Source organism: Bufo gargarizans, chromosome 2 (assembly GCF_014858855.1).
Source record: "Bufo gargarizans isolate SCDJY-AF-19 chromosome 2, ASM1485885v1, whole genome shotgun sequence".
In the NCBI taxonomy this organism is placed as follows: domain Eukaryota; kingdom Metazoa; phylum Chordata; class Amphibia; order Anura; family Bufonidae; genus Bufo; species Bufo gargarizans.
The window spans coordinates 345,405,148-345,417,704 of NC_058081.1; the positions used below are offsets into that span (position 1 = coordinate 345,405,148).

A 12,557-nucleotide genomic window follows, 5' to 3' on the forward strand; every position below is an offset into this window, starting at 1 on the left:
GGTGGGGACTCCCTGTCCTCGAACCTGGGCTGTTGTTACCCTTACAAGACCATGAGGGGTACAAAAAGAGGGTATAAATAGCCGAGATACCCTAATGAGGGTGCTTAAAAAAAAAAACATTTGAAAAGAAACACAAAACATCCAACCCTATGAATAAGGGTCTATTGGTGGGTCACATTTACACTTTCAGTCACGGTATTGCCAGGGACCTGAGAGTGAATGTGTAATCCACCTCTTGATTTAAATAGTACAAACAAACCCCGACACGTTTCCCCCATTCACAGGTTCATCAGGGGGTCAATAGGATTTGGGTGATGAATACCAAAATAGATAGTATGGCATCCACAACTAGAAAAAAGATGCCAAAAGATATGCGATAGGGCACCGATAGTCGATGGCAGGAGGAACAATCATTCACTATAGGCAAAGCATAGCAGTATGACCAAAAGCCAGAACCAGTCGGCAGTTATGCCCGTCACAGGACCTATGTGAAGTTCACCGCATATATAGTCTGCATAAGATAACATGAAACGTCACAGGTCCAAGGGTGCATCTCATAGAATCCTTTAGCACATACCACTGAAATAAAAATACAGTAGCGAGCAAGTGCCACATGTAGGTATCACATGTTAACGGAGTTATCATAAAGAGGTTTTCATATTGATGGCCTATCCTCCGGATAAGTCATCATCAATATGGGCTTGGTGAGGTTCTGACTTCCAGCACCCCTGCTAATCAGCTGTTTGAAGAGGCCACAATGCTCTGTGAGCACTGAGGCCTCTTTCTAGCCCATGTGATGTGATTCATCGGTCACATGGCCAAGGTGTGGCTCAGTCCCATTCAAGTGATTGGGGTTGACCTGCAATACCAATGGGAATCAGACCCCCACTGATCTCAGATTGATAACCTATCCTGAGAATAACCTATCAATATGAAAATCCCAGAAAACCATTTTTAAATTGTCACAAATTGTGTCCAATAGAGTAAACCATTTTATATATTTTCCTGTGGCTTAATAAAGTGTATTAATTTTCTAATTTTCAGGCTGCATTGAGTATTTTTTTTGATAGGTATTCTGAATCGAGCCGTGTCATTTACCTATAATATTTATAGGCACCTTTCTAATTGACAATTTACACCTTTGTTTTGCTGACGTATACTCTGTCTCACAACGTACTCAGGCATGTACACATGTAAATAGTACTATTGCAGATTCTCAGTTTCTCTATAGTGTACCATTCTGTTTATTTTTTTATAATATACCATTTAAATGTTATTAATTGTATTTTTTAAATCAAGAAAATTGTCAACCCACTTTCCAAATGGCTAACATGAAGGAGTCATAATATGCAAACTTTTGTGCAAGTAGTATGACTCTACAGTCAAGCTCATAGACTGAGCATAGACATGTAATGAATGATTAGAGAGAAGAAAGCTGATCCAGGAGACCTCTGGCAGGGGCTAAATTTCCCAAAAACAAAAGGATTGGATGTAGAAATCCAACATGTCTGGTCCTTTTTCCTCTGATATTAGCCATCGGGAAAGAGTGGGAGCCCCCATACAGCTGAACCTACTGAAAATGGGCAGATTTGGCATACATAGATCTAATGTGTATGGCCAGCTTAAATAACTCAAGTGGCCATGAGATCTCTTAGATAATATCAGCATTTCCCAAGGTGCAGTAGATTGTAAACTTCTTACTGTCTCAAATTGACTGTATGCAATCGGATGTTTACTTCACCTGTAGATACCTAGAACTATATAACAAGCACATTTTTCCTCCTAATTTGCCAAAAAAGTGTTTTGTATAAATCTTACTCCTTTTATGATACAAAACTGAGTAACATCCTGTGAGAATGTTTAAAGGATATACCATTGGGTGACATAGAAAAATGATGGGTTATCAGGTAAGATTCGGAACGTACCATATTCTGGATGCATGTACGGATGTAGAAGTGATACATTAAAATCAATTGCAGTTGCTTTGGAATCTCAATGCTGATTTAGGGTACATCCACACGGAACGAAAACAAAGCAACGTAAATTGTCCTAAGATGTGGATTTTTAATCTGCAGCATGTCAATATATGCTGAAATCCCATGCAAAATTCCATACAACAATCCACAATAAATCCACCAAGCAACATAAATTTGCAGTGGAATTTGCACAACAGAAAATCTACCCCATGTGGCTGTACCCTTACAATTTAACTGAACCCATTCACAAAGGCCAAAAAATAAAATGGATCCACTGCCTCGTAACCGAAAGCTGCTTGCCTAGAGTCCCACGGTGCAATTCTGCAAAGATTGTGGAGCTTCTCTTGATCCAGAAGATAAACACAATTCATGGCATAATCTTTTCATCAACAAGAGGAAACGGACAAAAACTACCATCCATCTGATTACATTGTAGAACCCCAGGAATAGAAAGTTTTGGGGGCTGATCTAATTTCAGTAAAAACTGAATTCACCTTATCTTTAAATAATTCAGTCTGAATATCTGCATAGAAAAACTAACCTTAAGTAGCTTCCAAACCATCTTCGGCCTATGTATGTATAGCTAGTAGCTACCCACTTTCCCTCTCATATATGTAGTATTCTAATGTGAACACACCTCTTACACCAACTATTATGTCATATGACAAGGGGCCTGATGCTGCCTGAAATATATACTTAAAGCTGTTTGCACTATCGTTCTTTATGGGATCAATACCAGATAAGAAAAATCTACTATACTGCTGACAGATCCCATTTGCTAATGAGTCGTAAGGTTATTGTGTTCTTACTGGATAGAACAGACTGTGCAAACAGCAGCAGAATCATGATAGAAAAGAATGTAACGGAACCTACAAAAAAAATTCCATCGCCTTTTTTAGAAGACCAACCACCCAATCTAGACCTGTAGTAGATCGACAAACATTTTGCAGATTTCCGCTAATTCCTCGCCCAATCAACTGGTAAGAGTTCTCTTGTAAGGTGATATGGAGTGTCTCAGATTACATAAATTAACCAAACAGAAAATGACATTTCAGCCAGAAACTACTAAAACAATTCCATATACTGTATATCATTTGAAATGTTCTAATTCTACAGGGTCAATAGGCGGAGAACCATTCGACTTATGGAAACAGAAGCAGGTTTACCACACAAATATTACATTTAGCGATACTTCACAATGAAATAATCTCTGCTCTCGTTAAACCATACCTTGCATGTAAAATTGGCATTTGTAATCCAAGACCAGATTACAAATCCTGTTTCATGGTAAAACATTCCCATATATCATTTTACCATGAACACTTTAAATAACACTCAGTATGATTCTTAATAGCAAATAGTTGCAAAAAATATCTAACATAAAATAAATTAATATTTAAAAAAAGATATGGACAGTACATAATGGAGCTCATGTCTGATTTAGAGGCATCACTGCTCGTATCAACCAAAGAGAGTCACTTTATTCTCAATCTAATCTCTGCTTGGTTACTATGGGCAATGTGGCTTTTGTCACATGAGGCCCATAATGTCACATTTTAACTATTGATCAATTAAAATTGATCAACTATATTGTACGGTATCTGAATTTTGAAAGATCAAAGTGTCCATTCACAAAATTTTACAATACGGGGAAGCAAGTCCCTGGTTAACTAAATGCAATCTTTGTAAATGAACCCTTATCTGAAGGAGGATGAAAAATATCTATCTATAGTTCAACTATACATATATATTATTTGCATAATATATATGTATATATTTAGATATTAGGTGTGATGTGTCTGTATATATATATATATATATATATATATAGACATTTGTATATATATCTATATATGCTGTATATATATATATATATATATATATATATATATGTATATGTATATATATATATATATATATATATATATATATATACTATCAACTCATCTTTCCCAGAAAGGTTAACCAGGTTTATTTTAAACAGTCTGTGTGTATTAATATGATCAATTATTAATTAATTTATAGAATTTTGTTGGGTTCCATTTTTCATATGCTTTGACCACACTCACTAAGCTCTCATGACATCACAGCTTGCTCCATTGCATCACTATGTTCTTTCTTGGCTTCTAAATGCTCATTACTTCTCTTTCTCTCTCCCTTAGTTGCACAATAAGGATTATTGAATGTGTATTGTCATCTAAGGTAAGCTTTCATATGGTCATGTCATATGAAGCTTATAATTTTCCATGCAGAACATCACTAACTTTCCATATCAGTAGTTTGTTTCATGAGCTAACACATTGTTCTTGTTCATTCAGTGTTAAAACAATATGATCCAACAGTTTACTAATAAATATTGCTTCAATCTGGCTTTTCCAATCACAAGGTTCTATATTCTCTTAGAACTATTTTAATAACTGCGTAGACTTGACAACTGGGCTTTGTATTTCCCTTCTACAATGTCTGTGGGGACTTGACAGCTTGGCTTTTTGCATTTCCCCTCTACAATGTCTGGGTATAACAGTTAAATATGGATATATTTTGGAATCAAACCCATGATATGATCTAGGATCCTAAGTTCATTATATTGCACAGCCATAATGGTGGTCAAGTATGTACAAGTAAACTTTCAGAGTTTATCCTAATATCTATTCCTATTCTACAGCTTTTCCATCTAGAGGTTTGATTGCAAAGATCAAGACCAAGAAGACTTTTCAATGTATTGACACTTCACCCGCTTATATCATCCATTCCTTTACATAACAACTAAAATTCTCCATCTCATATGTACATCTTAATTTACATATGTAGATGATGAGTGTCAGAAACTATACTTGGGATATGATGGAAAATTGAGCTGCATGTAATATCTACAGCAATAGATTAATCTCCAGATCATGTGACAGCTCATACACATACATGTAACATGTAGGGTATGTAATAGCTGTTCATACACATGATATGATGATGGCAGATTAATCTAAATGTGATCTTATATGTAATGGTTTACCGGTTCACCTACATATAATACATAGACTCATCTACAGATACAATTCTGCAATGTATACAGTACATATACTCATTTTGAGTCCACAGATACTTCTCCCAACGCCATCATAAACATGAACGCTGGGCTCGATTGAGTGTGCTTGCGCTTTCAATAGGAGAAGGTAGTCTTTCTCATCTATTCCTAGATATCTGAGAGGAGGGGACAGTCGGAATAATCCCATACACATTAGTCAGCTAGCCCCACCAAAATGGTAAGGTTTGGCAACAGCTCAGCTGATTATGCACCAGATTCCCCAGCCTTAGTTTTAAGAACAATAACTGTCTGACAGCAACTATTGACAGCCATATTAGCTTGAAGGGGCTAGTTTCCCTTTGACCTAGTAATTTCCTCCCTCTCTCAGTTCTCTCTGGCCATTCTTTACTGTAAGTGACAAGGGTTAATTTGATACTGAAAGGGGTTCGCCACTTTTTGATTACTGTTGACCAATGTGTTTGTATGCTGATTATATGGCACTTACTAATATAGCCTTTGTTGATATTCTGCTACATCTTCTATACTTCATAAGGTACGCCCCCTTGTTTGCAAAGTATTTTGTGCTGTCCACACAGAGGCCTTGTCCATAAAATAACTGCTGATGGAGGGTCATGTGACCAGGTAAATCCACCTCTAAGTGATGTCTCCTCCATTCAAATACACTGAATCCATCTGCCATCTGCACTTGTACTGTTGAGAGTTTCGTGCAGGTGCACTGTGTTTGAGTGGAGGAAGCTAAGTGATGTTTCTGGTCACATGACCCTACAACAGCGGCCATCTTATGGACAGAACCTCTATGCAGACAGCATAGAACAGTGATAGTGAACCTTTTACAGACTAAGTGCCCAAACTGTAACCAAATCCCACATATTCATATTCATCTCAAAGTGCCAACACGGCAATGTAACCTGAATACTACAGTCCAGTATAGTAAATCTTCCATGTACTTTATCATTCAGCTATAATACCCTGCCTACATTCAGTGCGCTGCCTGTGCTGCACATAGTGTGCCCTGCGCTGATGAATGGCAGGAAGAGTCTAAGGCATATTGGTACACCATAGACTTTTTCCCGGGTGCGGGTGCCCTCAGAGAGGGCTCTCAGTGCCACCTCTGGCACCAGTGTTAGGGTCCATTCACACGTCCGTTTTTTCTTTCCTGATCTGTTCCGTTTTTTGCGGAACAGATCAGGACCAGATCTGGACCCATTCATTTTCAATGGGTCCTGGAAAAAATCGGACAGCACAATGTGTGCTGTCCGTTTCCGTTGTTCCGTTTAAATATAAAACATGTCCTATTATGTTCCGCAAAAATCGGATCCTGGTACAATGCAAAGTCACAGGATCCGCAAAAAACGGAAGACATTCGGATGTCATTCCGTATGTCATCCGTTTTTTGCGGATTCCGTTCCTGGAAACACATAACAAATTTTTTATTTATTTTTTTCAATTTTTTTTCAATGAATTCCAAACAACTTTATTTGATTATTGAAATTTATACATGTTTCCGTTTTTTGCGGATCCGCAAAAAACGGATGACATACGGAAACATTTTCAGGAACAACGGATCCGCAAAAAACGGACCGAAAATCGGGATATAGGAAAATACTGACGTGTGAATGTAGCCTTATAGGTTTGCCACCACTGGCATAGAAGATTTCCCCAACAAGCGGATATAGCTTATGAAATATAGCAAATGACACAGAATACCAACAAAGGCTACATTAGTTAATTCCATATAGTCATCTTACCAACACATTGGTTACAAGTAGCCAGAAAGTGACCAAGTGTCCTTTAAACTTAAAACTATTGGCATTAGTGGGGGTCATTCATTCCAGTCCATTGAGGGGTAGCAGAGCTATATTCCATATAGTGCCGCCTTGTACTTGCATCTTCTTTATTCTGTGATTGTGTCTTTTACTTCAGTGAGACTAAGCACACTTTGAATAGAATCCTATTTTCGGTAACATGACTATAATGACTTCCCTTTTACTTTTTGTTTTTAATACATCTAAAATGTGTTATGAACAAAAACTGTGCAATTCAACAAGTTTTCTAGAGACAGTACATATCAGGAAAGGAAATCAGCATTTTAATGGGATTATGTAGATACGTAGACAAATACTCATAATTATTAAGCATGGTTCCTTAACTGAAACAATAAATATGGATTTTCTGCATGCCAAATTGTTAAGTTGTTATCTGTTTGGCTGTTATTTAAGCTATATCTTTTTCTGGAATGCCGTGTGACACTTTTTTACCACTGTTACAGGTTTGCATAGAAACTATAATGTGAATCTGAGTCTTGAGCACTTTTTTCTTTTTGACTATAATTAGCTTCAAAACTTCACATTGTTCTAAAATATGTATTCCATACCACTTCCATCTTGAGGCTGCCAAGCTAGTCATCATTTGCTCCAAGAGATACCATTCTTTAAAATTGAAGGGTGTCATGGCCTGCCTTATTTCCTGCAGGGGATTTTTCTTTCTGTGATTTGTCCCAATAAATCTCAAATGAAAAAATAAGCATCTTTACAATAGGTCTTGATTTAAAGGAAACCTGTCACCTCCTAAAGTGATATAAAACTGCCAGCATTACCTTATAGCAGCCCCCAGTCTGTTACTGATCATGTGTGTGAGCCAGAAATGTGTTAATCCATACTTCAGAAAAACGCTTTTTTAATCTCCCTGAGCGCTCTGTTTGCAGTCAGGCTTGAAGTCAAGGGGGCAGCGGCCTCCTTGCTTCAAGTCAAGCAATGCCCGCCTCTTACCCGCCCCCTCCTGACTATGATTTACATATTTACCATTCCTTGGGATCGTGCCAGTCTGGCGCCTGTGCTGTGCGCCGCTTGTGACTGCATGATCCCATCTCGGGCTCCCGCAGTCAGTCGGGCATAATGTTGTAACTGCGCATGCGCCAGCCAGCTCAATTTGGCCATATATTTGTATACCGTCAATATCTAGTCAAAGCAGATTATCTTATGTACCTTCCAAAATATTATCTACTGTACTGTTATATTTGTCTACACCTGCATTAACAGTAGAGATGAGCGAATCGAATCCCACGAAGTGAATGAGATTAAAAAAGCGCCTTTCTGAAGTATGGATTAACTAAATTCTGGCTCACACACATGATCAGTAACAGACTGGGGGCTGCTATAAGGTAATGCTGGCAGTTTTATATCACTTTAGGAGGTGACAGGTTCCCTTTAAATAATTATATTGCTTTGTTTCTGCTTGAGACTGTGTCTATAGGTGCAGGCAGCAAACAAATAGATTGTAGTGTAATCCTGCAGTCTCACATTCTCCTGCTATCTTCCATTTGTCCCTTACTTTGTGCTAGCATAGATTTGGAATGTGACCTACGAATAGAGGACACATAGGAAGGGATATGACTGCAGGATCAGACTACGCAAAGTCTGCATGTTGTCTGTTACCATGGGGACGCATAGTCTGGATAGAAACTGCAGAATAAAAAGAGACATTTGTAATTAACACCTTCTTGAAAATTTACGTCATACGTCACCACGCACGGGATTTCAGGCGAGATCTTCGATCAAGATGGCGGCCCATTGATTGCACATAGGAGTTATGAATTTTTTCAGTTTTTACACTATTTCAGGTTAAATCGATTCGCCAACACGAAGCACAAGGAAATTCGGCTTTGAGGTGAATCGAATGTATCCGAAAATTCGGATCAAATTACACTTCGTGGGATTCGATTCGCTCATGTCTACTGTTAATGCAGGTGTAGACAAATAGAACAATACAGTAGATAATATTTTGGAAGGTACATAAGATACTCTGCTTCGACTAGACATTGACGATATACAAACATATGGCTGGATGAGTTACCTTTGTGTACCTTACATTTTTTTCAAGAAAAGCCCTTGATCAATGAGCATGAACATATGTTGTTTTTAACTGCATGGACGCAACAGTTAGTGGAAGGTACTTAACAATCAAATAATCTACAGTAGGATTATGATATTCAGTGTCATGCGCTTACGTGGAGGAGCACACCCCCTGCTTGAGGGTAAACTGAGATTACCAGGAGGATGTTTAAACCTTTCTTTATCTGCTTTGCAGGTGGAGTGACATTTTACCGCCTTCTAATGCAAGGTGTGCCTCTGTCTGTCATCGACTCTTATTTGCGAGAGCTGGATGCAAGTAAGCAGGAGAGAGCGTGAGCAAGTCCAGTCAGCTGCTTTCCTACTGCATCAATCTAGACATCAGCGTGAACGTGTTTGAGCCTGAAGCCGCATTTATAGAAATGTAGTCAATTTCTGTCTGCTGTTTTTCTCTGCTGCATACAATTGTGATTATTGCATGGGTTGGTCTAGGGAGGGATGGATGAGCTTAAAGCTTGGTTTGGGGCTTTTTTACATCAAGACAGTACCGATCATTGGTACCCTTACTTGGAGCAGCACAACACTTGACTTGTTGGTATGGACTGAACTGCTTACATAACATTGATAGATTATGCTAGATCAGTTTTCTTTCTCCGAAAAAAACTAATTACTCCAGTATTTCATTTAATTTGATATTAGACTCGCTGATCACTGCTTATTAATGTGATACTGCTGGTAAAAAGTTGGAAGCAAATTGTGTAATTCAAGCAATGTACAATAGATAAGAACACTTTCCATGTTTCATTGATGTGTTATCATTTTCTTTAATGCAAGCAGAAAAGATTTCAAGCAATGAGATGAATCTGCAGTGTATTGTTGTCAATAATATTGCAACTACATGTAAAATATTTGGAAAAATATAAAATCGACTATCCTTTCCAAATGTAGTGTATGTGACATTTTGGAGCGAGGAATACCAGGAGAACAGGATTTTTATATTAATAATAATGAGATTTATTATCATTACAGGAATAATATGATAAAGTTCACCAATATACTATATTGTCCATGTCAATGTGATGAAGGTATCATGTTGTAGGTCAGGGCCCCCTTTCTTAGGCCTCTATGTGTCTCTGTCTTGTAGCTGTCAGTGTTCTTCCAGCAGTGACCCTCAACAGAGGGAGAGAGCCCACCTGTCAGCCATAGCTAGGTGTGTCTTACACATGTATGTGATTTTGCCTTCTTATAGGAAAACCTTCAAAAATAGGACTTGACATACCCATAAAGAACTCCCCCCTTGTGTATTAAAATAGATGATGTCAGGTTTCTAGTGAATTAGTTACATACCAATTATCTTATAGCACATTACATTTAACACTACACTATCTATATGAACCTTTGTATCCTACAAAACAATTGACATCAAATACATTATAGTAAGCAAAATCTACACTCTGATTTCCACCATGTTATTTTTTTCCTTAAAGGGCATCTGTCAGCATGCTCAACCCCCCATACTGTCTGGTAGGGTTGATCATGCTGATTAAAACTATACCTTTCTTTTGTCTAAATGTTGAACAGCTGCAGAGAGATCTGTATTTTGTATCTATATGCAAATAAGCACGTTCACACAGCAAGGGGCTGGACAGAGCCCTTGAAGCACTACTTTTGTAATGCCCCCTTTGGGGCCGTTCATACGATGGCTTTTCCTGAAAAGTCTGGGCACTTACAACTGCGCCAACACCTGTAGGTGGTTGTGTTAATTCTGTCCCCTATACATCTCAATTGGAGGCAGTACTTTGTACTTTTATTCCGGCCACCTCTCGGCATGTGCTGCCGCCGTAACTCCGCCCAGCCCCCATTATAGTCAATGGGGCCAGAGCGGTAGTCCGGGGGCACACATGCACTAGCGGCAGCACAGATCCGATAGGCTGTTCACCCGCCGGAACAGCCTGCTGGAGTTCCTTGCTGCTAGTGTGATGTAAACCTCTTGATCCCTTTTGGATCACTATGCATGATATACACTCACCTAAAGAATTATTAGTAACACCTGTTCTATTTCTCATTAATGCGATTATCTAGTCAACCAATCACATGGCAGTTGCTTCAATGCATGTAGGGTTATGGTCCTGGTCAAGACAATCTCCTGAACTCCAAACTGAATGTCAGAATGGGAAAGAAAGGTGATTTAAGCAATTTTGAGCGTGGCATGGTTGTTGGTGCCAGACGGGCCGATCTGAGTATTTCACAATCTGCTCAGTTACTGGGATTTTCACGCACAACCATTTCTAGGGTTTACAAAGAATGGTGTGAAAAGGGAAAAATATCCAGTATGCGGTAGTCCTGTGGGCGAAAATGCCTTGTTGATGCTAGAGGTCAGAGGAGAATGGGCCGACTGATTCAAGCTGATAGAAGAGCAACATTGACTGAAATAACCACTCGTTACAACCGAGGTATGCAGCAAAGCATTTGTGAAGCCACAACACGCACAACCTTGAGGCGGATGGGCTACAACAGCAGAAGACCCCACCGGGTACCACTCATCTCCACTACAATTTGCACAAGCTCACCAAAATTGGACTGTTGAAGACTGGAAAAATGTAGCCTGGTCTGATGAGTCTCGATTTCTGTTGAGACATTTAAATGGTAGAGTCCGAATTTGACGTAAACAAAATGAGAACATGTATCCATCGTGCCTTGTTACCACTGTGCAGGCTGGTGGTGTAATTGGGGGGGATGTTTTCTGGGCACACTTTAGGCCCCTTAGTGCCAATTGGCCATCGTGTAAATGCCACAGGATACCTGAGCATTGTTTCTGACCATGTCCATCCCTTCATGACCACCATGTACCCATCCTCTGATGGCTACTTCCAGCAGGATAATGCACCATGTCACAAAGCTCAAATCATTTCAAATTGGTTTCTTGAACATGACAATGAGTTCACTGTACTAAAATGGCCCCCACAGTCACCAGATCTCAACCCAATAGAGCATCTTTGGGATGTGGTGGAACAGGAGCTTCGTGCCCTGGAAGTGCATCCCTCAAATCTCCATCAACTGCAAGATGGTATCCTATCAATATGGGCTAACATTTCTAAAGAATGCTATCAGCACCTTGTTGAATCAATGCCACGTAGAATTAAGGCAGTTCTAAAGGCAAAAGGGGTCCAACACTGTATTAGTATGGTGTTCCTAATAATTCTTTAGGTGAGTGTATATGTGTATACATACAGGATATATATATATATATATATATATAAACTATAAAACTGAGTGTATGTATGTATGTATGTATGTGTATGTCCGCTAAAGGAATCCGCATCGTCGCATTTACAATCACAAAATTTTGCACACAGGTACATCAGGTGTCCGGTAAGGTTTTAGACCGGGTTTCAGCACTCTAGCACGTACTGTTCCTGAGATATTCCCAAAAAATGCAAATATGGCACATCACAAGACCTACATTAGCCAATAGAAGCCTGCAGGTCTTTCTCTTCATATCCCAACTGCCATACACACGGTCACATGTCCCTTATCAGCTAATAAAAGCTTGCAGGTCCTTAGTCTCCACATACACACAGTTTTACACCAGGTTTCCATAACAACCCAGCCATGCCCCAGATCCGGTTAGGCAACGCCCCCTCCCACTCCGCAGCCGACAGGGATTGAAAAAATGAAGGTAAAAACCTA

General features: G+C 39.1%; 1 protein-coding gene across 50 annotated transcripts in view; it reads left to right on the top strand.

Annotated features, from left to right (window-relative positions):
• The window catches only part of MYBPC1 (myosin binding protein C1), a 134,367-nt gene extending 124,698 nt beyond the window's left edge, over nucleotides 1-9,669 (top strand). For 48 of the 50 annotated variants that reach the window (XM_044280691.1, XM_044280646.1, XM_044280642.1 and 45 more), the window contains one exon: nucleotides 9,106-9,669. In XM_044280691.1, the coding sequence (XP_044136626.1) occupies nucleotides 9,106-9,206 (101 nt within the window). In that variant the 3' untranslated portion in view covers nucleotides 9,207-9,669. Of the gene's footprint in view, nucleotides 1-3,092; nucleotides 3,137-4,138; nucleotides 4,179-9,105 lie in introns of all 50 variants that reach the window. The other 2 variants (XM_044280647.1, XM_044280665.1) reach the window with 2 other exon arrangements.
• Nucleotides 9,670-12,557: the final 2,888 nt, after the last annotated feature.